This window comes from Schistocerca americana, chromosome 2, assembly GCF_021461395.2.
Source record: "Schistocerca americana isolate TAMUIC-IGC-003095 chromosome 2, iqSchAmer2.1, whole genome shotgun sequence".
NCBI lineage: Eukaryota > Metazoa > Arthropoda > Insecta > Orthoptera > Acrididae > Schistocerca > Schistocerca americana.
Genome location: NC_060120.1, coordinates 708,382,112 through 708,408,161, shown reverse-complemented (window position 1 = coordinate 708,408,161; position 26,050 = coordinate 708,382,112). Strand labels below are relative to the sequence as shown.

Sequence of the window (26,050 nt, the reverse complement as noted above, 5' to 3'; positions counted from 1 at the left end):
CAGCTGAAGGCATTTTTCATTTGACATTTTACAATGATAATTCTGTGTGCCATCACAGATATTTGGACTTTCATATAATATCAGGCATTAGAAGATATCAATCAGATGTAGAAACATTTCTCAAATAGCAACATCACTTATTTCTGCATAGCTGTTCCACTGGCTTATGAAACTATAGTTGCACCATTTTGTTGTTTTTTGCCAGGTTAGAGAAGGTCCTATTACATGACACGTTGTAGTGCAAGAGTTATGGGACTACACATAACATGTCTATAGTATAAACAAGCATCATTTTATAACCTGGTCATCATCATGACCTTAAAATCACATATAAGAACACTGTTGCATCTGAAGTACTGCAGGCTATCAAATATGAATGATCTGGCAGTTAATAGTCATAAAGCAGCTTAACTACTTAACATAATTATTTCTATAAATATAGTCCAATTAACAAATGAAAATACTGTATAGTTACAAATGAGCTACGTTCACTGTTGAACAACAGACGGACATATCTGAATATAAAATAATGATGAACAGACTCACCTGACTTTTCTTCATTTGTTTCAAAGCAAATGAACGTAAAGGATCTCCTGCAATCTGAACTAATTCAACACGGCCAAAACCTCCAACTCCCAATGTAGCCAAAACACGTAGATCTGACAGCTTAACGTCCCTGAACTCTTCATCAATCCTGTACAGAGGAAAGTTGTATGAGACAGGAAAAGAGGAAGAAATAACAAATAAACAAAACCTATAACTAACTAAGTAGCAGCAGCATGCACCTGTTTCTCTGAGAGTGTTTATCAAATGACACAGCTATAGCATTATGATCATCACTACTTGCAGTGGGAGTAGGTAACTGAATATAATAAGTGAAGACATTTTAAGTTGATGCACAATTCAAAGGTATAGTGACATACGTTCATTATATAGTGCAGTTTGAAATGCAAACTCCAGGGACTGAACAGAATTCTAGAAGAGACTAATTTGTCTGGGACAAAAGTGTACCTGTTTTACTAATTGCTGTGATGAAAAGATATTCAGGATATGTGTTATAGATCATGTTATAGGGTATGGTAGGGAAAACATGTTACCATGGTGTCCCAGTATGCTTAGGATGACACAGCAAGATGTCACCAAACATATGTGAAAAATTGTTGCTGTCAGGAGGGTTTTACGTCTTTACATATATGGAACAGCTCCTAAATTCATCTGACTTAAAGAACCTATATTGCTCATTAATATCAAAAATTTGGAATGCAACAAATCCAGCTTTTTGTCACTGTCTTTTGGCATCTATGCTGCTTAGATCATGTATTACCTTAAAAGCAGAATGTTGTGCAACACACTACTAATTGGGGGGTTATGATTCAATCAATATATAGTGTATTACATGCATTTAGGAAATCAAACAAGTGTGATGAATTATAAAAATATTGTAACTGTGGATTAAAGGGAAATTAAATGGTAAAAAATCACATCTATTATATAATTATGGTAACTTTCCTACCTTGACACTGATCCTATAGAATGGCATGAAACAGATTAAGTGTGTCAGTTAGTCTGTACACAGTTTCCCACTACACACAATTACAAATTTGTCTAGTGAAAAACACATACAATTTGGCAGTTACAATTGTATAATACAATATTTTTATGGCCATATGACGATTATGTGTGGTAAAATTTAGAACTTCATTATATGCTTTTAAATTGTTAGGAGCTTCCTAACTGAACCACATATTGTAATAATAAAAGGCCATTGTAAAGCATGTAATGTAAGTGTTTTGAAACCTCCAACTACTGAAAAAAATAAAAAAAAAAAAAAATAAAATAAAATAAAACTATTTCCTAACCTCTCTTTTTGTAAGATATATTGACATCGCTGTTGATACTTTCCACAAGAATGTTACCAATGCCCTCCACTCAAATTTTAAAAATCTCATCCATAAATATATTTTTATTTTACCTTATTCATTGGCAGGACTTTAAAATTCCCTCTAAAATAAAAGAATGATGTTCTGCTTGCAACATTATTTACACTTCCCTAATTTCTCAAGTACTTTCATTTTCGTGGTACTTCTCTAATTTCTTGCATTTTACCTTGTATCTGTTACACTTCTATTTTAATTTCTACTGAATGGCATCTTACTGTATCTCTTTGACTGCTATCCATACTACAGTTCTTCTGAAACATTGTTTTTGAAAAAAAAAAAACTCAACTTTTTTCTGTGAACTTCAACAGCCAATTCTGTTTCCAGCCTAGGGAATTGCTACTGTTGCTATTATTATTATTATTATTATTATTATTATTACAGAAAGAAATTTTATTTACATTTACCTGACTTATTATTTGAACAAGATAATCTATGCCCTGTTTAGATTAACATGTAAAAACAGATAAAATTATTGTTGAGTTGAAAAATATGAATGCATATGATCAAAATTTGAAGCAGGATAGAAATGTGCATTAATAACTTCCAAAACATAATGACACTGGAGTTGACTAGCACTCAATTAGCTCAGCCCCAGACATGAAAATTTCAGTTTTGGCAAATTGTAAGTATGTGCTCCACTTCGGTTTCAAATATGATTGTGATTCATTTTTATATTTTTACTTTTTTCTTGAATTCATGTGCTTTAATTTGACATTAATGCTTCGGTATTATTATATTATACTTCATACAGCTGAGAGTCTGGGAAAATGCTGTTTTCATAACAGTAAAAAAACAAACAAAGAGTGTAAAATGTTCCCTTAATGTTTACATGGAGAAAAGTCTACATTTCAGCTGACATACATTATTTGTCAATCCTTTGTTACCACTCTTTCCTAATTTCCTACCATCTATCGTGTATGATCTGTGACCCCATCCAAAGTGATTGATTGAATCTGTTGTGTGAATGAATAAATGAATGAATGAAAACAATATCTTATTTTCAATAAAGGTAATTAGACATTTATCCATAGATTACTTTTTAGGAAGTTGCAGTGAATTTACCTCCTGCGTTCAACACCTTCATCCTTGTAGCGCGTTCGAATCTCATCCAGACTTGATATTAGTTGATTGAATGTCTCACGATCAATCACCAAACATGTGACACCTTCAGGGTCAGAGGCAATAATATTTGCTGTACGCAGATCATCACTGTTGAGAGAAAATCAAAATGTAATTGACACAGTAACAACACACAAAGCATTTAAGAGTAAACTGGAAAAATCATTACATAGTTATTTAAAAAAATTTGCCTGAGATCTTCAACCATTTAACGTCATAGTGGTTTGTACATTATAGATTCAGGTTTAGATAAATGTACAGATTTAGCTCATACTGAAAGGACAAATTATGAGTAGAACATTACACATATGTAATCATTGCCTAAAACTGAATCACTTTTTCTTCAAAGATGAAATTGTTCATTATTCACAATAAGGACAGAAAATTTAATTTTTCCTGTGCTAAAACTATAAACAACCAAATACTCATTTCAACACAAACATTCAAAAGAAGCAAGGAAAAAGTATTTTCTAATCACTGTATAACTAGCATACCTGCAGTCTATACAATAACATCCGTATATACCTATATTATAAAAATTTTATACATATGTATGTACATCACCTTCTAAATTACTGGACCTGTTTCAACCTAACTTGGTAAACATACAACTTGCTGTCTGGAAAGAATCACTCTTGGGGTAAAACCACATACCTATCAAAGGGGTAGAGATGAGGTGAAAAAGTAATGTAGTTCACAGTGCATGAAATCCCAGATTTTATTCATCCATTATTTAAGAATGAAAGCCCATAGTGGCTTACAACAAACTTTACATATAATTTCAAACCTTTACAAAACTTTTACTCACTGACAATCTCCACAAAATTATGAAAGGAAAAAATTTTATCACTTACTGCATTTTTACTGTTCATGCAGTAAAACTGCCACATTTAACATGACATTTTCATTTATTACTTCTTTACTTTTTACTGTATTCTCAACATATTTTGTGGATGGTATTAAAACATACCACTGAATATACCTGCAAAATTATATTGATGTCACAAACACTGAGATGTGTGAAAAACTGCCACATCATGTGAGATGTTTAAATTTATGACTTATATGCTTCTAACACTATTCATAACAAATTTTTCATATTGTTTCCACATGTACCACTGAATACACCTACAAAATTATACCATTGCATGACACATAGCCCTAGGGATATGACATCATAAGCATTCAGGTGCATGAAAAACTGCAACATCATGCATGACATATTAATTAATATGTCTTTACTACTGACTCTATTCACAACACATATTGCATACAGTATTCAAATACATCACTGAGTGTATCTGCAAAATTATATCATTGTTTGACACACTGTTCAGGTTATATTATGTCATAAACATTGAGCTTCATAAAAACTAAACTGCAGGGCGAAAGCTAGAGATGCAGATGAAATAGGGTGTGTACAGATATGTGTGAAATATATCTAACATGTGCATACTCTGGCAAAGCTGTAGGTAAAAAGCAGCTCCTAAACCCCAGGATCCATTTCAACCACACTTGATACACACACTACAGTTACACACTTGATACTCATACTACAGTTATTACTTAATATCTGGAAAGAAATTGTTGGTGTAGGAACCACCAGCCTGCTATTGGGTGAGGTGATAATCTAGTGATGGTGAGAGAAGATGGGGAGGAGGAGATGGACACAAATAGCGGAGAGGAGAAGGTGGAAAGAAAGAGATGGGCATGGGGAGGAGGAAATGGACAGAGGAATGGAAAATGATGAGATTGACAGAGAGAGGGGGGAGGAAGAGAAGGACAGGGAGAGGAGTAGGAGATAGGCAGAGTGGGAGTTGGGATGAGGAGATAGACAGAGAAGGGGAATGGGTTGATGGCCAGAGAGAGGCGAAGGAGCAGATGGGCAGAGAAGGGGAGGAACAGCAGATGGACATAGAATGGGGAGGGGAGGGGAAAGGAGGAGACAGACTATGGAATAAATACGTACATGTGCAACCCCAGGTACTCAGATAGTTTTTCAATATTAAGGATAACACAGAAGCCCCACAAAGGCAAAGATTTCTTTTTTAAAAAAATACTGTAATTTTTTATAATATTGGATTGAGGTCCATGCATATCAAAGTAAGTATATTAAAAGTATAAAATTAAATAGTAACTGAAAAAGCTTCATCAGTCATTAATTAGCTACTACACAATGTGTTGATGTGTTCATTTTGGTATTATCAACATCATAATCAACTGTGTGCTATACACTGAAGAGCAAAAGAAACTGGTACACCTACCTAATATCGTCTAGGGCCTCCGTGAGAACACAGAAGTGCCTCAATATGACTTGGCATGGACTCGACTAATGTCTGAAGTAGTGCTGGATGGAACTGACACAATTACTCCTGCAGGGCTGTCCATAAATCCATAAGAGTATGAGGGGAAGGAGATCTCTTCTAAACAACACGTTGCATGGCACCCCAGATATGCTCAATAATATTCATGTCTGGGGAGTTTGGTGGCAGTGGAAGTGCTTAAACTCAGAAGAGTTTTCCTGGAACCACTCTGTAGCAATTTTGGACATGTGGGGTATTGGACTGTCCTGCTGGAATTGCCAAGTTTGTTGGAATGTACAATGGACATGAATAGATGCAGCTGATCAGACAGGGTGCTTATGTGCATCACCTGTCAGAGTTGTATCTAGACATATCAGGGGTCCTATATCACTCCAGCTGCATATGCCCCAAACCATTACAGAGCCTCCACCAGCTTTAACAGTCCTCCACTGACATGAAGAGTCCATGGTTTCATGAGGTAGTCTACATACCCGCACACATCCATCCGCTTGCTACAATTTGAAATGAGACTTCTCCGACAGAATAACATATTTCCTGTCATCAACAGTCCAATGTTGGTATTGACAGGCCCAGGCAAGGCATAAAGCTTTTTGCAATGAAAATCTTCAAAGGTACGTGAGTGGGCCTTCAGCTCCAAAAGCCGATATTGATGATGTTTTATTGAATGGTTCACATGCTGACACTTGTCGATGGCCCAGCTTTGAAATCTGCAGAAGGGTTATGCTTCTCTCATGTTGAACAATTCTCTTCAGTTGGTCCTGTTCTTGCAGGATCTTTTACCAGCCACTGTGATGTTGGAGATTTTATGTTTTCTCTGATTCTTGTTATTCACAGTACCCCTGTGAAATGGTCGTACAGCAAAATCCCCACTTCATCGCAACCTCAGAGATGCTGTGTCCCACCACTCATGTGCCGAATATAACACCATGATCAATCTCACTTTAGTCTTGATAACCTGCCATTGTAGCAACAATAACCAATCTAACAACTGCATCAGACTCTTGTTGTCTTATATAAGCACTGCCGACTGCAGCGGCGTATTCTGCCTGTTTATGGATCTCTGTATTTGAATACGAATGCCTGTACCAGTTTCTTTGGTGCTTCAGTGTATAATGAAGTTGGGCAATGTGACAAACAGTACAGATCTACATGAAGTGTGTGATAATCACGTTGAAGTTTATAGCAAACAAATGTTCAAAAGTTGTGGAATTGAAAACTCCTTGGACCACAAAAAATTTTATTTATTTTCTAATCATTTCATTATTGAAATAATGGCAAAAATTTGCAATTAAAGATGGTTTTCAGTTCCACAAAATGAAATATCTAATCTATGCACTGAGACAGAAACCAATTTTATAATAATTTCTCAGTGATAAAAGCTATTAAGAGAAGCAGCGAAGTATGCGCTGCACACAGTTCTTACCATTGATGACAGCTGACAGTAATATGAAATGGTACATCAACAATAACATAGAGTCAAATACTGTATTAAGACTCACCCTTGTAAAGCCTTCTCTCCAAAGAAATCACCTTTGTGCAAAGTCCGGACATACTTCTCCTCAAGTGAATTGGGCTGCTTCATCGTTACTTTCACCTAAAAAGTAAAAATCAGTATAATCTCTACAGTGATATGGAGATTTATCAGAGGCAGAAGTACAGGAAGGCTCAAGAGTGATGTCCTTAGGATGTAAAATGGTCAGTACACACGTGCTACAAAATTTATTGGCTCAAGAGTGATGTGCTTAGGATGTAAAATGGTCAGTACACACGTGCTACAAAATTTACTAACTGTGGTATGTATCAATTACAAGTAAATAAGATTGCATGCTGTCACCTCACAAGACTGCACAATTTTGACACTGTCAAATGAATCCATGTACACATACATAGCTCCAGAATCCCACACTTTAATATCATAGCAGCAGCTAAATGGAATCCACCTCCATAGCTGAGTGGTCAGCACGTCCGAATGTCATCTGAGGGGTCCGGGTTCAATTACTGCTGGCGTCAGAGATTTTCTCCACTTGGAGACTGGGTGTTGCATTGACTTAGTCATCATTTCATCCTCATCAACACGCAGTTTGCTGAAATGGTATCAACTAAAAAGACTTGCACCAGGCGACCAGTCTATCTGTTGGGAGGACCTAGCCACTTGCACAAAAAAAAAGCCAAGGACTGAATGACCACAGTGTCATCCTCAGCCAATGACAACATATGAATGCAGTATGGAGGGATGGGGGTCAGCATGCCAATTTACTGGCTGTTGTTGGTTAAGCAGATGTGATGCCAATACTTTTCATTCAAGTAGCTCTGCAGCTGGCATCACGAGGCTGAGTGTACAACAGGCCAGTCTTCCCACCTTGAAAAAATCCCTAGCAGTACCAGGAATCAAACCCAGGTTCTCCAATGGCAGCCATCTGCATTGATCACTCAGCTATGGAGGCAGCTCTGTGGGCTACTTTAGTAATTCTCTGAACAACACGAGTGCGGTCAGGCTAAAGACAAACTTCCAGTTGGTAAACACTCCAGTTAGAGTAACTATTGCTTCAAAAATTATTCTGATAACAGAAGACAATTCTATACAGTCATTCAAAAATTAATGTAATGAGAAATGATAATATCTGTCCACTTATACACCACGTCTATGTTTGGTAGCACAGGCTCCAAAATGATTTTAATGATTTTTGAGAACTGTGGTTTTACCCTACAGCCCCCTTTCTATCTGTCCTCCTCCTACAGTCCAGAATTATTACAGGATGCTTTACATGATTAACTAGTCCAATGGTAATGATCTGAATCCATGGATACAGAGGTGTAATCCTTCCAATTGCTTAAAATTACCATATTTGACATATAAATGCCAATTCTTTTAATCAGTTTAATTATTTGTTCCAGTGCAGAACAGAGGTTACTTAGGCGATACTGTAGTCATGTCGGCCTAAGAATATCCCTGACGGCTAGAAGCACTGTTGCCCCTTTCCAACTTCACAGTGCTAATGGCTGCAGGCAAAATCACCTATGAAGTTCTGACTACACTGACATGTTGCCACATGCCACAGAGCTTCCCCCCCCCCCCCCCCCCCCCACTCTCTCTCTCTCTCTCTCTCTCTCTCTCTCTCTCTCTCTCTCTCTTTCACACACACACACACACTAATTTTATAAAGCTTCTTTTACATACCTGTCCTTTGCTAATGATGAAGAATGTGTCACCACGTGCTCCTTGCCTGATGATGTAGTCACCCTCATTGTAATATGTCTGCAAATGAAACAAGTAGGGAAGATTCAACACTTTTCAGGCAGAACTAAAATGTCATTTTACTAGCATCACTAAGTTAATGAAGGAAACAAGGACTCTACCAATATGGTAACAATAATCTACATCTACATCTTTAAGTAGCATTTACATTTCAACATGTAAAATTTTTTAAATAAAATATTCTCAGAATTTTTCTACTGATAATTCAAAACTAGATTACCTGATATAACTCCAACAATAATAATCTTTACAAAATGGAATTGTGGCATTAAGAATGCCCATTGCTTTAGTTAATCAAAGCAACTATCTCTCCTTTGTACTGAATGAAACAATTTAAATTTGTATGCACAGTAGTAACAGTGATGTAGTGTTCACCTTAAGACTTCTCCTTCAAGTGCACCTTATGCTGTAGGCCTGGCACTAAGCCTTTCAGTCTTTCTACTAATGATATTTCAGCAGCTGCTAAATCTGTTTTATCCTCAGCAGAAACATCCATCATTGTATCCAATGTTTCTGCAATGAACCACAGTTCAGTTTGTTTGCTGGCCATATCGAGTAAAATTATTCCAACAACCTTTAGTGTCAGACTGTCTCCCTTTGTTATTCCTAATATCCCACTGATCTTTAAGAGGTTTGCCCAAGCACTTGGATCAGAGCACTGTTGTGTCCAGTCAAGCAATATCTTCATATCTGAACTGAATCATATCCTTAAAACAACTGAGTGCAAGTGGTGCAGATTTTTGAAGTATTGCTCACATAGCAGCCATTACAGCTTCCATCAATGCAGTGTCACTGCAATCTGCTTTGAGTGTTGCAACATCTCCCCACATTTTGTAAAGACCTTTGCAACCTCCAAAATCTGATACATCAAGGGGGTTATAAGATTATTTAAGCACAGAAGTGCTCAGCACCTCTCCATTTTGGCTTTGTTGTAAATATTCAAAGTTTCAGTGTTTTCTTGTAGTAATTTACATACTTCTCAGGTGGAAAAGCCATTTTCATCCATACTTTTTGCACAAACTGATGGTGCGCTACTGCTTCATGAACCTCTGCAGATGAAGTCCCAACAGATGCTTCACAAGATGGAGGTTCATCATCTGGGATACTTGAGTCACTCAAAATACAATCACCTTTTTTGGAATAGTCAAGCTCCATTGTACTATCTTCATCATCATCACCAGAGAAAATATTTGTCAAAATTTCCAGACATCTCTGCTGCCCTTCAAACAGTGTCTAATATATTAGTGATGTTAAAAAGCTCCAAGAAAAGTGGCTTCCATTGTAAACCATTCAAATGCTACTCCAACAATTTTTTCATAACCTCTGAGCAACTACTAAGGTACAGAAAATCAAATAAACCATTATTATTAGCACAGTGTGACAGTCCTTGATACATCATATCAAAAAGAACCATATTATGACAAATGTATCTGACGAAAATTAATTTTACTAGATTCTGTTTTTTCTTTTTTGCACACAGACAAACATGTTTCATTCAGTCATCATGTTCTGTAGATCCACCTGGCAGGGAAATCTTTATGATGTGGAAAAAGTCAACTTATAGATCAACAAAGAGAAGCAGCTATTAGAAAAGGCATTAATAAGAAGTTATCATTATAATATTCATTTGCGTACTCAAGCTATATTTAACACAGTAAATAGGCATGAGCATCACATCTTTGAAAAAGCTGGTACCCACTCTGTTATCCACTGAAATAGCTCCTGCTTATGTCCTACTACTAGCTTAATACCTACATGGTCACATTACAATGAATATCTACATCTGTAACCAATGATGGCTTGTTTACAATGAGTGCTACAAATTATCATTAGCCTAATAAGAATCTTCAATTGTTTAATCAAAATAATCAGATAATTTAGGAGTAAAACTACTCCCTTTTGGAAACATGTATCTATACATTGTCTGTATAATAAATAATTTCAAATAGCTGCAGCATTGCATTATCAGTGGGCACATAAACTTGACAGAATGTTCCTTCTCAGTCTTGTGCCTGTTAACAACTCAGCACTTCAACCATTCACTGAGTTTTTACCTTTTTTCCTTAACTTATTTATATTCCATCAAAACTTTCCATTTATATATCTGAATGCGTAATATATGGAACATCTTTACACACTAGTTGTAGGACACAGGGTAAGTGACAAAATATTTTAACTGAGCCTTCCATAGAACCTGTGTGTGTCACTGTTGTTTAGTCAAATCACTGACCAAGCAAGTTATCTAACAGAAAAAAGTCACAGATTACTTGTCACGTTACTTACATTCAAGATCGGTAGTTGTAATAACGTTCAGTGTGTAAAATTGCATTTCACTATAACACACAACTCAAACACTTATCTATGTAGCAAGTCAAGTAACATGACAACAAAAACATGAATTGCACTTGTAAAATGCAATGCAGGAAAATATCTGTGAACAAAGGTGTTTGTTGTACTAATCATGCAGTCAACACAATCATGTACATAACTGAATTTATGATAAAATCGAATCAGAACAAAAAAATGAACTTCCAGTAACAATTTTAGATTTGAAATTCTCCAGGAACTTAATATTAAATACTACAGAATGAACTATGATTAGTACCAGTGTTAAACTACAGTTCAGTAACTAACAGTACATCATGTTTCAATAATAATTCAGTATGCTACAGAAAACATCACCCACCTCTTCCAGCACATCTGATATCTTTGTGAGTGTTTCTTCAGGTAAGTTCTTGAAGATGGGAACACTAAAAAAAAAAGAAAAAAAGAAATAAACAATTAACAGCTGAGATACAGAGAAGACAGTAACAAAACGTACAATTCACTGCCCTTTCTTTGGCAAAAAAATCATTCATGGATGTTTAATGACTGCTGAGAGTTGCATTACATTTGTCTTTTGCACTAACAAATTATGTTTACAAAAGAAACTTGTGTGACAACATACCTCTTGAGAAAGTCGGTGTACTCCGCCTGCCGGCTGAGGCCAGTCCTCATCATGATGGTCTGGAAGCATTGCCGCTCGATAGCCCATAGCTTACAGTCAGTCGCAGCTGCAACACCCACCATCTCATTCATATCACAGAACAATAAAATAGCTTTGTATGAGTATTTAAAACTAATTCAGTGTTAAAATATATCAAACAACTGAATGATAATGCAACTGTCCATCATGTGAACATTACTACTCCTGATATGAGGTCAGTTCAAAATGTAACTTCCATCTGGATATTGGAGGAATACTAGCACACATTACCACTCTTTATTATACAGGGTGTCCTAGGAGTAATGCTCAATACTCAGGGATATGACAGGATTGATTATTTGCAGCAAAAAGTCTAACAAAGATGGGCTCTAAAATGCATACCTTAAGCGCTATGAAACTTGTTCAGTAGAAGAGACATGGCTCACAGTAGCAAAGATGAACAAGTGCCAATGGCTCCAAAGGTATGTAATTTAGAGCCCACGTTTACTGAATTTTTTTCTTGTTTTGGACCATATCATCTCTCAGACTATGAAAAACAAAAAGAATGCAGTAGAGAGATTTGTCTTGCAGTATCACAGATGAAGTAGTACTCAAAGCTCCTGATGTAAACATTTTAGAGCCCATGTTTACTAGACTTTTTAGCTCTGAATAATCATTGCCATCATACTCCAGATTATTGACCAGTCCTCATGGAATACCCAGTAAAGTTATTCAAGCTAAACTTTCCTCAGCATCTTTTTCTCCTACACTGACACACTTATTGCAGCATACACTCTTGCCACAGAACACTTCTGCCAGTGACCTTAAAGACAATTTAGTAGCATCATCAAGCTCTGTATCCTTAACAAAATGCATTGACGATAGCCAGTTTTCAAATTGAGGAATAGGTTACAATTTCCATTAGCCAAATCAGGACAATAAAGATGAGTCTCTATCAACCTCCATTTGAAACTTGCAAATAGTTGTTGATATTTCTCTTTTTCTTTATGGCAGGTGGGTGGTATTGTGCAGCAAAACCACACCAGAACTTATAAAACATGCCATGTCACTTGTTTTGAAGTGATCTTTGTAGCTTTTTCTTAGGTTTCACTGTACACTATTCAGTTGTAAACTGGATCAGCAGTTGTCATTTCATGTCCCAGAAGACAATGGCCGTAACATACTTGGAAGAAAACTTCAACACTCTTAAATTTCCATGAACTTCTGTTTTGTTGCTACATATGCACACAGAACCCATAGCTCATCACCCACATCAATATTATCAAGAGAACGATCACCTTTGCCTGCGTACCACAGCAGAAACATGAGAGCTTAATCCATTCTGTATAATCTTCATTTTTTCTGATAAAAACTCGCCATAGTTTACTCCTAATGATGTAAAAATAATGTTTCTACAACAAGAAAACTGTAAATGATAATTCTTTGATTGTGAGTCCTCAATTTTTCCTTAAGTTTTTGAAGAACATCATCTTTACACCAGTGACTGTTAAAGGTTTTTATTACACACTATTGCAATTTTGGCCTTAGGCCATTATCAAGTGATAAGGCCAAATTGCAATTGTGTGTAACAAAAACTTATAACAGTCACTGGTGTAAAGATGATGTCCTTCAAACAGTTTTTTATGACTGTGAATCCCAGCTACAACAAGTGTTTTCCTCAAGTGTTACGTCTACTTTTTGCAGCTGATTTGTGCCTACAGATGGTTGTGCCCCATTTGGCCGATCATGCAAACAGATTTATGCAGCTGGTAAAATAAAGATTGAGATTATTCATTTCTATCTGTATTCAATGAAACTGAATTTTCTGTTTAAAAACTTAATTTTTGTACTGTAGAATGAATTCATGTACTTCATATCTTCTGAAACACTGCTAGCAATCAAAACCCCACAATTTCCTTTTGTTTGATGCAAAGGAGTCAATTCCTGTAACTTTGTAGTTTCTTCCATATACAAACTGATATCATGAAATATTTTTCTTCATTTTTCAAGGGCCGTTAAGGTAACCGGACATCCTTGTGACACCTAATGATTCCAGGAGCTTGTGTGTATTTAACTCGGAACAGTCAATGACACACTTCTGATGCTGCACCACTCCTTAACTGACTGAACAATTCGATGTCCATTGGTCTACATAACCATTTTTATTATTTCTGTTTTCTGCTTTTGCCTACTGGTATGGCACAGTGATAACAATATGACAGTGTTTTTTTATTCCCATTTCAGTAAAAAGTCTATAGCAACATTCTATAAGAATATACTTTTTGACAAGCAAAATTAGTTTCTCTCTACAGATGGACTAAAATAAGTGCTATGAACTTTGATTAGGAGATTACTGAGCTTTTTCTATTGGCTGTGTTTATTGCCTGCATGAGTCATCAGGCAATTTCATGAGGAAATGACTATTGTCTTTTGCCTGTTACCGATTGTAGTAGAAGCGGCCATAGTTAAACCATTATCTTCCTTACTTTGTTCCTTTTCTCCAAGACACCTCCTTGTTCAGTTACCATGTTAACTCACTGGACACAGCTTCATGTGGATGTGCTTTTTGTGCATGTGCTTTACAAATAAGAGTAATAAATTACAATGATACAACAGTCTCTGAGTGTTGGGTGCTGGATACTTATAGATAGTATACTTAATGGTTCCTTATTCTAATCATATTTTTTGACTGTGAGGAAAAAGCAAATAGATCAAAGACAAAGACAAACTGACATCTACGAGGACTATTCAAAAAGTAAGGTCTGGTAGGCTGCAAAATGGAAATGACAGTGAAAATCTGATAAATAATTGCATACATGTGTTGGGCAGTGTGTCTAGTATGCATGTCAGTTGCATCATGTCACTCTTTTCACTTCTGAGTACACAGTGGGCACATACAGGTACTAAGAACAATGGTGTCTCCTCCCAAGTATGGGTGCCCACTAATTTCATGCAACCCCCACATAACATTCCTGTCATGTACTTTCTTCTTCATGACAGTACTATGCCACACACTACAGGAACAATGAGGAAGCCCATGCAGTGTTTTCAAAGAGAAGAGTTTGATCAATCACCATACAGCCCAGAGTTGGCTCCCTCTGATGTTCATTCATATGAACCGCTGGCTATGAAGACAACATTTTGGCACAGACATCGAGCTGCAGTCCATCACAGGAAAGTGCTGGGAAACACACACAGCTGCCTTCTGTGAAGAGGATACTGGAAAGTTGCTACAACGTTACTACAAATGTCTAAGTTGTACTGGCGACTATGTAGAGAAATAGCTGGCAGATGTAGTAAACTGTTGAAAATGAAACATTTTTGATTCTTATTTTGGCTTCCAATTCACGACCGATCACACCTTACTTTCCAAATAGCACTTGTACTTGTATAAATTTCACGACACACTTATAACTAGCAGATAAAAACATAGGATGAAAAATACTATGTGCAATAAACTTATAAGACTTTTTATTTCCCTAACGTTTCCCTTTTTTTAACAGTGTGTTCACTGTACATAAGACACTGCATTACAAGGAAAGAAAGACAATCGGACAAAACTGAACTGTTTTTATGGGCACAGAGTTCACAACAAATCTATTTACAGAAATGAAACGTGTTACACCACGAACGCTCTGATAGAACACTATAAAGCTGATATTCCAGTACTTGCGTACCTCTTGGATATGTTGATTAAAATTTCACCCATATACGTATGAGCTTATTTTCAGCACAGAAAATAACAACTACTACAGATAAAGAATGACGCGAGAACATGATCGCTATAGGGTGTGTCCGGCGTTACTGGAACATTTGAGGTGGAGATAGCAACACAGCACGCCCAGAGGAAGTAGATGTGCTGCAGTTTATTACCATCTTTTGGACTTTGAGAAAGGTTGAATGATTGGAATGAGGGACACGGGAGAATCATATTCAACAGGTCGCACACACCATTGGCTGTAGTGGAATGACTGCAGAACGAATTGTGGCGAAGTGGCACAAAGAGTAGGCTCGGATTCTTATGGAAGGACTAATCCATGCGAAGATCATTCAACTGGCTCTGATGAATAGACAGATGGCAACAGCTGAAATCTGGGCGGAGGTTTCAAACAGATGTGTCACCATGAGCCGCCGGGAATATGTTGGAAGCTGGGTTGCGATCTCGAGTTCCCATGGGTCGTTTGCTGCTGACGCCTTATCACAGACAATGGAGAGTTGCATGGAGCACGTGTCAACAGGGCCATTGAACGGTTTTTGTGGTTTTCAGCAGCGAGTCTTCCATTCATCTGTGGACGTCAGATCGACGCCAACATATCAGTAGACGACCTGTTGAAAGGTCATAGGAAGCAGCGCTTCTCCTGACCCGTACATCTCCAATTCCTGCACTCACGATATTGTGAGATACTGGATATGACAGCGGGACTGATACGGTAATTGCTGAGGGGAGTGTGCTCGCCAGTCAGTGGCAAGAACGGTAAACGTCATTGTCATACACTTCATAACCAGGGTACCAAATGGCATATTCCAACAGGATGATGCAAGACGCCACACTGCAGTTTACACCGCAAACACCTCGAGGAATGTACGGATCCTCGGCTGGCCTGCTTGTCACCCATAAAGCATGTTTGGTGTGCGATGGCACGGTATATAGTTTCATACTAACCTCAAGCCATCGGTCTTCGTGCACTGAGGCAGCATGTGTTTCAAGCATGGCTAGAAAGTCCTCAAGATGATATTCAGGGGCTATTTGCTTGCATGTTACAATGAACACAAGAGTGTACTCTTGCCCAGGGAATCAACATCACACTAATAATGATGATCGCTATCAGTTCCGAATGAAATCGAAGTTTAATCGTTTAATACCAGTTATGTAATGTTCAGCTCCAGAAAGTTTGATAAATAACGGATAGGTGCTTCATGGTGCAACACTTCCCAATTCCGTCAGTGTATTATATCGCGACCTTAACTGACAAAACACGCAAAAAACCGAACTTTTCACGATGTACACATTTTATATGCCTTTAATCACTCTTAAGATGACAAACCTTTATAGAGGAGGCAGTCAAGTGAAAAAGAAAGGAAGCAAACTATTTACCATTTCAAAAGTAATCACCAAACTGTGAGACAAGACGGTCAATGCCTTCACGGAAGAGTGACTGCGGTTGCTTAAGGAACCACGATTATACCCAGGCGTGCACCTCTTCGTCCGAAGCAGATCGGCAGCCACGAATGTCTTCCTCAAGTCTCCAAAAATATGGATATCCCAACGAAATTAGATAAACGGTGCACCACTAACGAATAATCCGAATGGGGAGGGTATCTGTGGATGTACCACACGCGTACAGACAAACAAATCACTACAATTTAAGAAAAAAATGAATGATTATTCAAGAGAAAGACCTTCACAAATTGAGCAATTCAATAACGCAATGGTTAACCTCTGGTCATTACGCAAGCAGTTACTCGGCTCGGCATTGATTGGTTTGACGACCTCCTGAGGGATATCGTACCAAATTCTGTCCAATCTCTGCGTTAGATCGTCAAAATCCCGAATTGGTTGGAAGGTTTTGCACATAACACTCCAAATGTTCTGCACTGAGGAGAGATCCGACGACCTTGCTGGCCAAGGTACGGTTTGGCAAGCACGAAGACAAGCCGCGGGAGCTCTCGCCTTGTGGGTGCGGGTAAACCCGAACTTGGGCATCAATGTTGCCGGATCTCTCTAATGCGGCAATAGCACAGAATTTGGCACGGTATCCCTAAGGAGAACATGCAACAAAACTATCAGTCAGTGCCAAGAAGAATAAGTGCTTGCATAACGACCAGAGGTGGACCAACGTATTACTAACTTGCTCAATTTGTGAAGCTCAGTCTGCATATGTGCATCACATCTACCGATAACTGTCCTTCGGGTAATCCCTTCGAGGTGCGTCTTTTTTTTCGTAAATGTGTAGTCGAAACAACCTTGCCAACATATTGGCCCACCACACGGTGTTTAGCCCTTACATATCCTCCACACAGTCCCGATGTCTCCCCATGTGATGTTTCTTTTTTTATTATTATTTTATTGTAGGCCTGAAGAAAGACATTCGTGGATGTCTACTTGCTTCGGACAATGTGGTGCAAGCCTGGGTAGCAACCGTAGATATTTTTCCACAAAGGAACTGACTATCTTGTCTCACATGGGGGACACGCGGGGATAAATATATTAACAGTCACGGCGATTACTTTTGAAATAATGGAAAGTTTACTTGCTTTCTCCATCTGTCTCGCTTTCATTTGACTGCCCCTTCTATGACAGTAATTATTATTACTTCTCATAACATTTTTCTATTAAATACTTCTTCGTCGAGTTGAGATTATAACCACGAACTTATCAATATTTAGGTAACATCAAATAGAAACTTCCATCTAAATGAGCTTATACATAGCGCTTGTACAGAATTAACTTGTGGAAACTGGCGTGAGCTACTCCGCCGGCTGAGGTGTTAGAGTACGTGCTGGACTTACCCTTGATGGTGGCGGTCCTCTTGCAGTTGTAGAGTATGGCGAGCTCACCGAAGACCTTGCCCGCTGCGAGCGTCGAGAGGTACTTGTTCTCACGCGACACCTCCACGCGGCCCTCTGCAAAAAGAAACAAAAAGCCGGCGTCAGCACGAGAGAAATTATTGCAGTTCTGCAAGAGAGCAACGGCACTTCCGTGTGGCGCTTTCCTCGCAAGTGAAAGCGAACCAAATTCATACGTCAGTTTCGGTCCATAAGTTGATACGGCGGGCAACACTAATAGATTTCGCGATTTGATTTCATTGCGTAAGCGTCTTTCAGTTCTGTTCTGCGAAATTGGGAGTCAATGCTAAATATTCATCTTATTGTTCCACTGCTTCGTTACATAGAGCAATAGCACTTTCGCTTTATTACGTTGTTTACCTTTTGGTTTCGCAATCGGCTAAAAGAAGTGGTAATTTTTAATGTAGTTTATAATCTTCTAGTTCTCTCTATCAAGATTTGTTGCGCCAGTAATGTTGGTTCTGGATTAAAATATCACTCTTCAGCGGGGTGTGATCTAATATAAACTTTAATGATGGATTAATGCCAACGTACTGAACCGATTCTCTAACCCGGAAATTTGCCTTTAGTGGCCGAAAGATACATATCGATTTTCATTGTAACACACCCTTTTGCTCTGCTAGATGGTTGTAATATGCTACGAGGACTCAAAGTCACTTTACGCCATCACAGTAAAAAATCCCAAGGTAGGAGCCAATCTCTAGACGTATGTATTGAAACGAATTCCACATAGAGGGGATATATTGTAAAAGTACCAAAAAGTGCAGAACCCTCTATGTAATGTTCTATTAAAAGAAATACCTTGTTGTATTCAAGGCACTTGTGTCTACGATATTGACTGGCAACGTAAAAATTGATAGGCTTTGCAACACTTCAGATACGGAGTATGAACACTGTATTTCTAAGTGAACCGAGTTCATCCATTTCCGAATTGTAATATAGGTTTACACCGAACGAGTACCTGCTCAGCTCCTTCTTAATTTTTATCATTGCTGGTGAAATATGTCACCAAACGATGTCAACTTTATTCAGAAGCCGAGTCACCACCGCCAGGTCTCCAGGAACAATGGCTACAACGTTCGCCAAACAAATGAAGTGATCTCACGTGAGACTTACAGTAAGACTAGCGACGAGGAACAGGAAAAGACTCTTTTGCCGTTTTGTGTCTCTGTTTAGGGGAAGATAAACCGTTTGCCAAAAAGACACCAAATCAAATAGATCTTCAGGCCTCCGACAAAAATACGGCAATTTACTGAGAGCAGTTAAAGGCGCAGCAGGTCTCAGAATAGCTGGGGGTCTACAAGATGACTTGCGAGGGTGGCCAGTCTTACGTCGGGTAAACAGTGCAGGAGTATCATGAGAAGTTTCATCGCCTACGTTACCCTTAAAAAAAACGCGTTAGCTGAACATGCTGTAGAAAATGGTCACCGGGTCGAACTTGGCGAAACATCTGTCATAGGCTCGCAATAATCGCCATCGAAATAGAAATCACCGATAATATCCTTAAGACGGTGGCCTGCAATTCAGTGCGACGTGGGATCCAACGACCGCGAGGTTGAAGTGGGCGCATCAAACGCCGAGTCAACATATGCCCATAAAAATAGCGATTCCGTGATTGGGGCCCACAGGAAATACGAGCCCGGCAACGAATTTCTGACGTCACGCTAGTTGCCTTATCCGAGATACATCGCGAACGGTCGGCTACGTTCGTGGGAGGCGGGAAATCGGTATATCAATGAAAAGGTAGCCAATAAAGTCATTTGCTGTGTTCACGTACGTTATCGAGAGCGTGAGTCTATCTAGAAGCGCAGCTACGAAGTGTTAGAGTGGTCTAAAACAGTAATTCGCTCCCCACTGTAAACGATTGTCGCGTGCTGTGACGTATGCCTCAGCGCCCCTATATCTCTTTGGCCTCGCGTGAGCACCAGTGACATCACAGCCAGCAGCTGGTGTACATAAGGGGATAACAGCAACCCACAGGCAGTCATACCATTTGACATTGACAAGGGAGCGCTTTGTCGAAAGCTCGTGGCATTTTAACCACTTGACACGTCTCAAAACCGAGTACAATTTAGTCATGGTTCAAAAGTCGCTTACACTGATTCATTTTAAGAATTAGACAAAGTTAACAGGTCTGGCTAATATAATGCCAAATTAATCGGTTTCTACTGTATCGCCGGCCGCTGTGGCCGAGCGGTTCTAGGCGCTTCAGTCCGGAACCGCGCGACTGCTACAGTCGCAGGTTCGAATCCTGCCTCGGGCATGGATGTGTGTGATGTCCTTAGGTTAGTTAGGTTTAAATAGTTCTAAGTTCTAGGAGACTGATGACCTCCGATGTTAAGTCCCATAGTGCTCAGAGCCAATTGAACCATTTTACTGTATCTCTTGGTGTACCAGGCACGACAACGAAATAAAGCGGAAGCGAAATAGGCCACAACCAATTGTTATATTAGCCTAACACTATAAGGATCACATCCGAGTTTTTAAACGATACGGAAGAACTGTCGCCTTTTTGCAATTAACTAAAGGGTTCGATATCGCTTGGCCAACTCTCATCCAAATTGTCATCTTTAGGCCTAATCTAAACCTCGGCAACGCTACAGATCAGTCTGGTACAGCAATATATATTCCAAAAACGTAGCATCGACGCATAAAAAATATTGTCATTGTTCTGCTCTCTTCCTGTTTACGCATGCGTGACGGCACACGGCATAACACCATCAAGTCATGGGACGTAGCAGACATCGGGTATCGGTACACTAAGTTGACTCGTTCTTGCACTAGTTTTGAAAGTGTTTTGTTGTTCTCCAGAAACTTGGAACACCCGATGTGGTGTTCCATTCGGGCACATTATTGAAAAGTATTTTCTTTTGCGTCTTACGGACAATTCGTGGCCGCTACGTTTGACTCGACATCCACTTCGAGGAGACGGACGGGTCACTGTTTGGCGTGTCTTTTAAACCTTTCCGAAGGCGTATTCGGTTTCAGTGGCAAATGTGTCTACAATTACTGTGATGTCGCATGTACAAAAAATTAAATAACATTCAGCACATAATTTTTCTCAGCTGCACCTTCTCGCTGTTGGTTACGGATGCGCGATATAGTTTCCCGTCGTCCCAGTTGGCCGTGCTCTCTGTGTCGATATCGATCTCTGCATAGTTTCCGCGCGATTTCACCAGTCTGGGTACAGCGGTGACAACGTAGGCAAGTCGAGACGCACGAGAGAAGGGGGTCGCGGGTAGCGGTGCATGTAAACAGCGGGTGGTGGTCCCTGCCCGGGGCGGCGACACGGCGCGATGTGGAGCAGCGCCGGGGGCGGATCAGGGAAAGCAGGCCGCCTGTCCTATCCTATCCCGTGACAGACAGGCCACAAGGACACCGCAGGGAAAGCGAGTGAGGCGATGTCGCCAGGCCGCGGGCAAGAGTGCACCGCGAGGCGGCCGGGATCGTACCAACACCGACTCAAGGGAAGGCCTCGGCGCTTGTTGGTGACGTCACGTCGGCTAGGCACGGCGAACGCCAGGTCTGTTGCAGGCAGAAACGCCGGGGCGTGCTTATCACTATAATTTCTCTTTTTTTTTTTGACAAAATGTTTGGTATTGTTTTGGATTCTGCAGTTTTATTTAGATGAAAGATTTTATAACTATCGTAAAGCTACAAATGAAGATCATAGTAATGTATTACTGAATCCTGTCGAAACAAACGTAGATCAATATGAGAAGATGCTTTGCCCCATTGCAAACTTCGGAAATTTTACATTCAAATAACTATATTTACTTGATCCATTTTGCTATCGAAACTTACCCCAACCCCCTTGCAATTAACTCTTTTCTTTCATTTATTTATTTATTTTCGTTTTACATCGTCATTGGAAATGTGAACTAATTTACATGTGTAAATGTCCAACTGTTGCCAGTCAATAGATTACAGTCGTTTTCAACGAAAGGAATTCTAAACAGGAAACAAAATAGTCTCATACATCGAAAATACTGTTGAGCTTAAACTTTTTTAAACATGCACATTAGAAAAAGATAAATATTCCCCTCTTGCAACTGAAAGGAGAAACTTTATAAGATAAAAAAATTTTATTTGATAAAACAAATATCTCTCTTTTGCCTCTTCTTCTGTCCCCCACCCCCTCCCCCAACGTGTACAATCGCAAGATATTTCATTAACACTCACTGCTCCTCACCCCATAGTCAACCAAGATACCTAAAGAAGAGCACCAATATGTTCACAGTTTCTTGTAAAAGCGACCCAGTACAAACGTTACTTCCTCAGATTTACAAACAAAGTAAAGAAGCACGAATTCTGTTGCTGCTGGACCATGAAGTTGTTTTTGTATGTCAGTCCTTGAAACAGGTGGAAATTTAAGTTCAGTAGTACACTATTTGTTAAGAGGTGTAATGAATTGCACAATTAATTGATTGCAGAAATCTCTCAGAACAATGTGTGTTGGTCAACTACCGCCAATAGTTCCACATTTTCCTGTATCAGAGAGGGAGACACCGCCATTAAGAGTAGGCCTGCAACAGACCTGGCGTTCGCCGTGCCTAGCTGACTTGACGTCACGAACAAGCGCCGAGGCCTTCCTTTGAGTCGGTGTTGATCGTACTGCCTCACCCCCGAGACAGTGCGTCACCAGGAAGAAAATGTTCGATACACACCACGTTCACACATTGATCTAGGAGCCGGCCCACAAGAACCTCCCGCCCAAAACAGATTGTACGAATAATTAATGTAACTCATTTTTTTCTCTGCCAATTTTGGCTGAAAAAAATGCAAAATTTGTTGTGGGACATCGTGAAATATTACCGCTTCAGCCTATATAGTTTCACGAAGTTCCGTTAGGTGGCGGTGCTACACGTAGCCCTCAAAATGGCATCTGTAACGGAGATGCGTTCCATGCAGAGAGATATTGAATTTCTATTGGCGGGACGCTTGCAGAATGTCTACGGAGACCTGGCAGTGAACGGAAGTACGGTGAGTCGTTGGCGATACGCCTGCCATCACGCAACACGATCGCGCAAACTTGTCCGATATCCCGCGTGCCGACAGGCCGCACACAGCCGGGACTCCTGCAATGTTGGAATGTGCGGTCGCACCTTCATTCGAGGTGATCGACCGATCACAACAAAACACCTCGCTGCTCAAGTGCACGTCTATGTTGGTAGTGCTGACAGAAGCGTCCACCTGTTGGGAGTACTCACAGGTGTACACTCGCTGGGTTGTTCCACCTTACAGCGCCGGCCGCGGTCGCCGAGCGGTTATAGGTGCTTCAGTCCGAACCACGCAGCTGCTACGGTCGCAGGTTCGAATCCTGACTCGGGCATGGATGTGTGTGATGTCCTTAGGTTAGTTTGGCTTAAGTAGTTCTAAGTTTAGGGGACTGATGACCTCAGATGTTAAGTCCCATAGTGCTTAGAGCCATTTGAGCCATCCACCTTACAGCCTAGATCTCGCACCTTCCGACTTCCATCTGTTTGGTCCAATGAAGGATGCACTCCGCGGGAAGCACGACGTGGATGATGGGGATGCTATTAACGCAGCAAGACGTTGGCTCCGGCGTCGACCAATAGTATGGTACCATGCAGGCGTGCAGGCCCTAATAGAAAAGTGGCGTAAGGCCGTCGTATCGAGGGGAGATTATGTTGAAAAATATGGTTTTGTTGCCAAATGAGTGGCGAATAATATGATGTATTGGAATCCTGGATGAAAGCACACTGCTTTCAGAAAAAAAATGTGTTGTTTTACTTACTGAACGCCCCTCGGACTAAATGCTGGTATCTACAGGGTGATCACCAAGACCCATTATCCCGTATGTATTACAGAGATGTTAATGAATTGTTGTTTCTTATTGTTGTTGGTGCTGATATAAATCTAAATCGTCGCTAATGAATCCATTTACACCCTGAAGAAACAGATCGCAATGGGATCACAAACGACCCATAGAGAAAAATCAATGCGAACTATTTAGCGTAATTTCACTGTAAGATTTCAGAATCCTTCTCCACCAAAACCGAGGGAGAAAAATCTCTTTTTGCAACTGGTTGAACAAAAGATAAGCCCCGCTCAGGACGACCACCAACACGACTTCACGACTTGAAAAGAGAGGGGGGGGGGGGGGGAGGGGACGCGGCGGTGGACTGCACCGTCTGTCGAACGTTCGCCCCAAAAGTCTGTCCATAAGCAGGAATTGGGAGTGCCATATTCGACATTACAAAAATATCTGAAGAATGTTTCTTGAACTTTTCCCAGCGGATCGGATATTCCATCATTTTTCGGGCGTACATTCGACGTATTTTTAATTCAGTCCCGGTATTTCGGCTGACAACTTTACTGCCATGCCATGGATTACGATGAAGTTAAGATACTGGCCACAACCTCATCTTACTGGGATTCAATGGTCAAGGAAGTTGTGGAAATACAAATAGCAGACAATATGCTCAACCGGTAGGATGGTTTCTTGCTCGACAGATCATGGGAAACCCTCATTTCACGTCTGCGTTCACAAACGAAATATTCTAAGTGTTCATGCGATCCATAATTATCAACAACATACTTCGTAAGCACTGTTTGTTCGCCGCTCCTACGCTTGCTTTGTTTTACTCTTAGAAGCCTCAGGTTCATCTATGACTGACGCTTTTGGTACCAACAGTGTTATCTCTTAGGCATGAGCGTTTATTCCACAGTATGTAAAGTGATTTAAAAATTTGCAAGCGACTCACCTTGAGAATGGCTGCAAGTCGTCAGCCGAAATATCGGAACGCGAATTAAGTATATCCCGGGTGCCGGTCCGAAAAATTATGGACTGCTCGTATGAAGAATGATTTAAAGTTAAGGTACTTAAACATTCGTTTGTAAACGGAATGAGTGATTGAGTGATAATGGCATGCAATAACATCATCAGACTTGTGGGCGAATGCTCGATGTCTTTACAACTCTTCCTTCAAAGGCGAACATGTTTTTCTCGGACGAGTGTGCAATATATCGCAGCGCAAAAGCGAGAAACTCTCATTTTTATGAAGAACTTGACCAAAACCCACCACATGGAATTATATGAGCTGGTATGCCCGTAAGCCACTTGGTGGTTCCATATTTCTTTGACAGTGTTTTTAATCACATTGCATACCTCACCAAGTTACGTGACTGGTTCATTCCACGTTTGCAAGATCGGGGATTGCTCGGCCGTATATACTTCCAGCAGGATGGAGCACCAGTCCATTACGCTAACGCCGTTAGAGAATGTCTCAATGAGATATTTCCTTATAAATGGATTCGACGTGGTTCTGTCCTGCATCTTTGGAGAGGTCACCCTGAAGTCCTAATGTGTCATCTTGTGAAAATGCATTATAGGGGTTCATTAAACTGGAGGTTGTTCCCACACGTTACGAGACAGCTGACGAACATTCTTAAAGCTGTTCGACGCGCGTTTACTGCTGTCACAACAGCGATGTTGAGCAGATGTCGCATCTACAAGTGGGAGAATCACACTTCTTAACAGCGTAAGGGCAACGAAAATTGATTTTCAGTACTTTGCGTAGTTATTAACCGAATATAAAAATTTATGCTATAATAATATTTTCATTAACAGGTATAATCTTATGTGAGACGTTAACGCTGTAAGTTTTACAGTTAGAAACTGTTTGTTTGTCTTGGGGCAGCGTTAACTGACGATATCTATTTGAGAGTGACAGCGCTTGGCGACTTCCAGAAAAGATTACACGTAATTCCAAAACCTCACGAAACTTTTTCTCGCTAACACCCTCTCTAAATGATGAAAGCAATAAAGTTTATTGATTACAACATTTTCGCTGTTCATACAGTCATACTTCAGCTTTAGACACGAAATTTTCATTTATTACTTCTTTACTACTGA

General features: G+C 39.7%; 1 protein-coding gene across 1 annotated transcript in view; it reads right to left on the bottom strand.

The window, feature by feature from the left end:
* Nucleotides 1-26,050, bottom strand: part of LOC124593716 (cGMP-dependent protein kinase, isozyme 2 forms cD5/T2-like) — a 226,503-nt gene that overhangs the window by 12,475 nt on the left and 187,978 nt on the right. The window contains exons 2-8 of the mRNA XM_047132027.1: nucleotides 18,115-18,228; nucleotides 11,587-11,692; nucleotides 11,326-11,389; nucleotides 8,562-8,639; nucleotides 6,883-6,977; nucleotides 3,003-3,149; nucleotides 547-694 (exon numbers count right to left, since the gene is read on the bottom strand). Coding sequence (XP_046987983.1) covers nucleotides 547-694; nucleotides 3,003-3,149; nucleotides 6,883-6,977; nucleotides 8,562-8,639; nucleotides 11,326-11,389; nucleotides 11,587-11,692; nucleotides 18,115-18,228 — 752 coding nt within the window. The remainder of the gene's footprint in view (nucleotides 1-546; nucleotides 695-3,002; nucleotides 3,150-6,882; nucleotides 6,978-8,561; nucleotides 8,640-11,325; nucleotides 11,390-11,586; nucleotides 11,693-18,114; nucleotides 18,229-26,050) is intronic.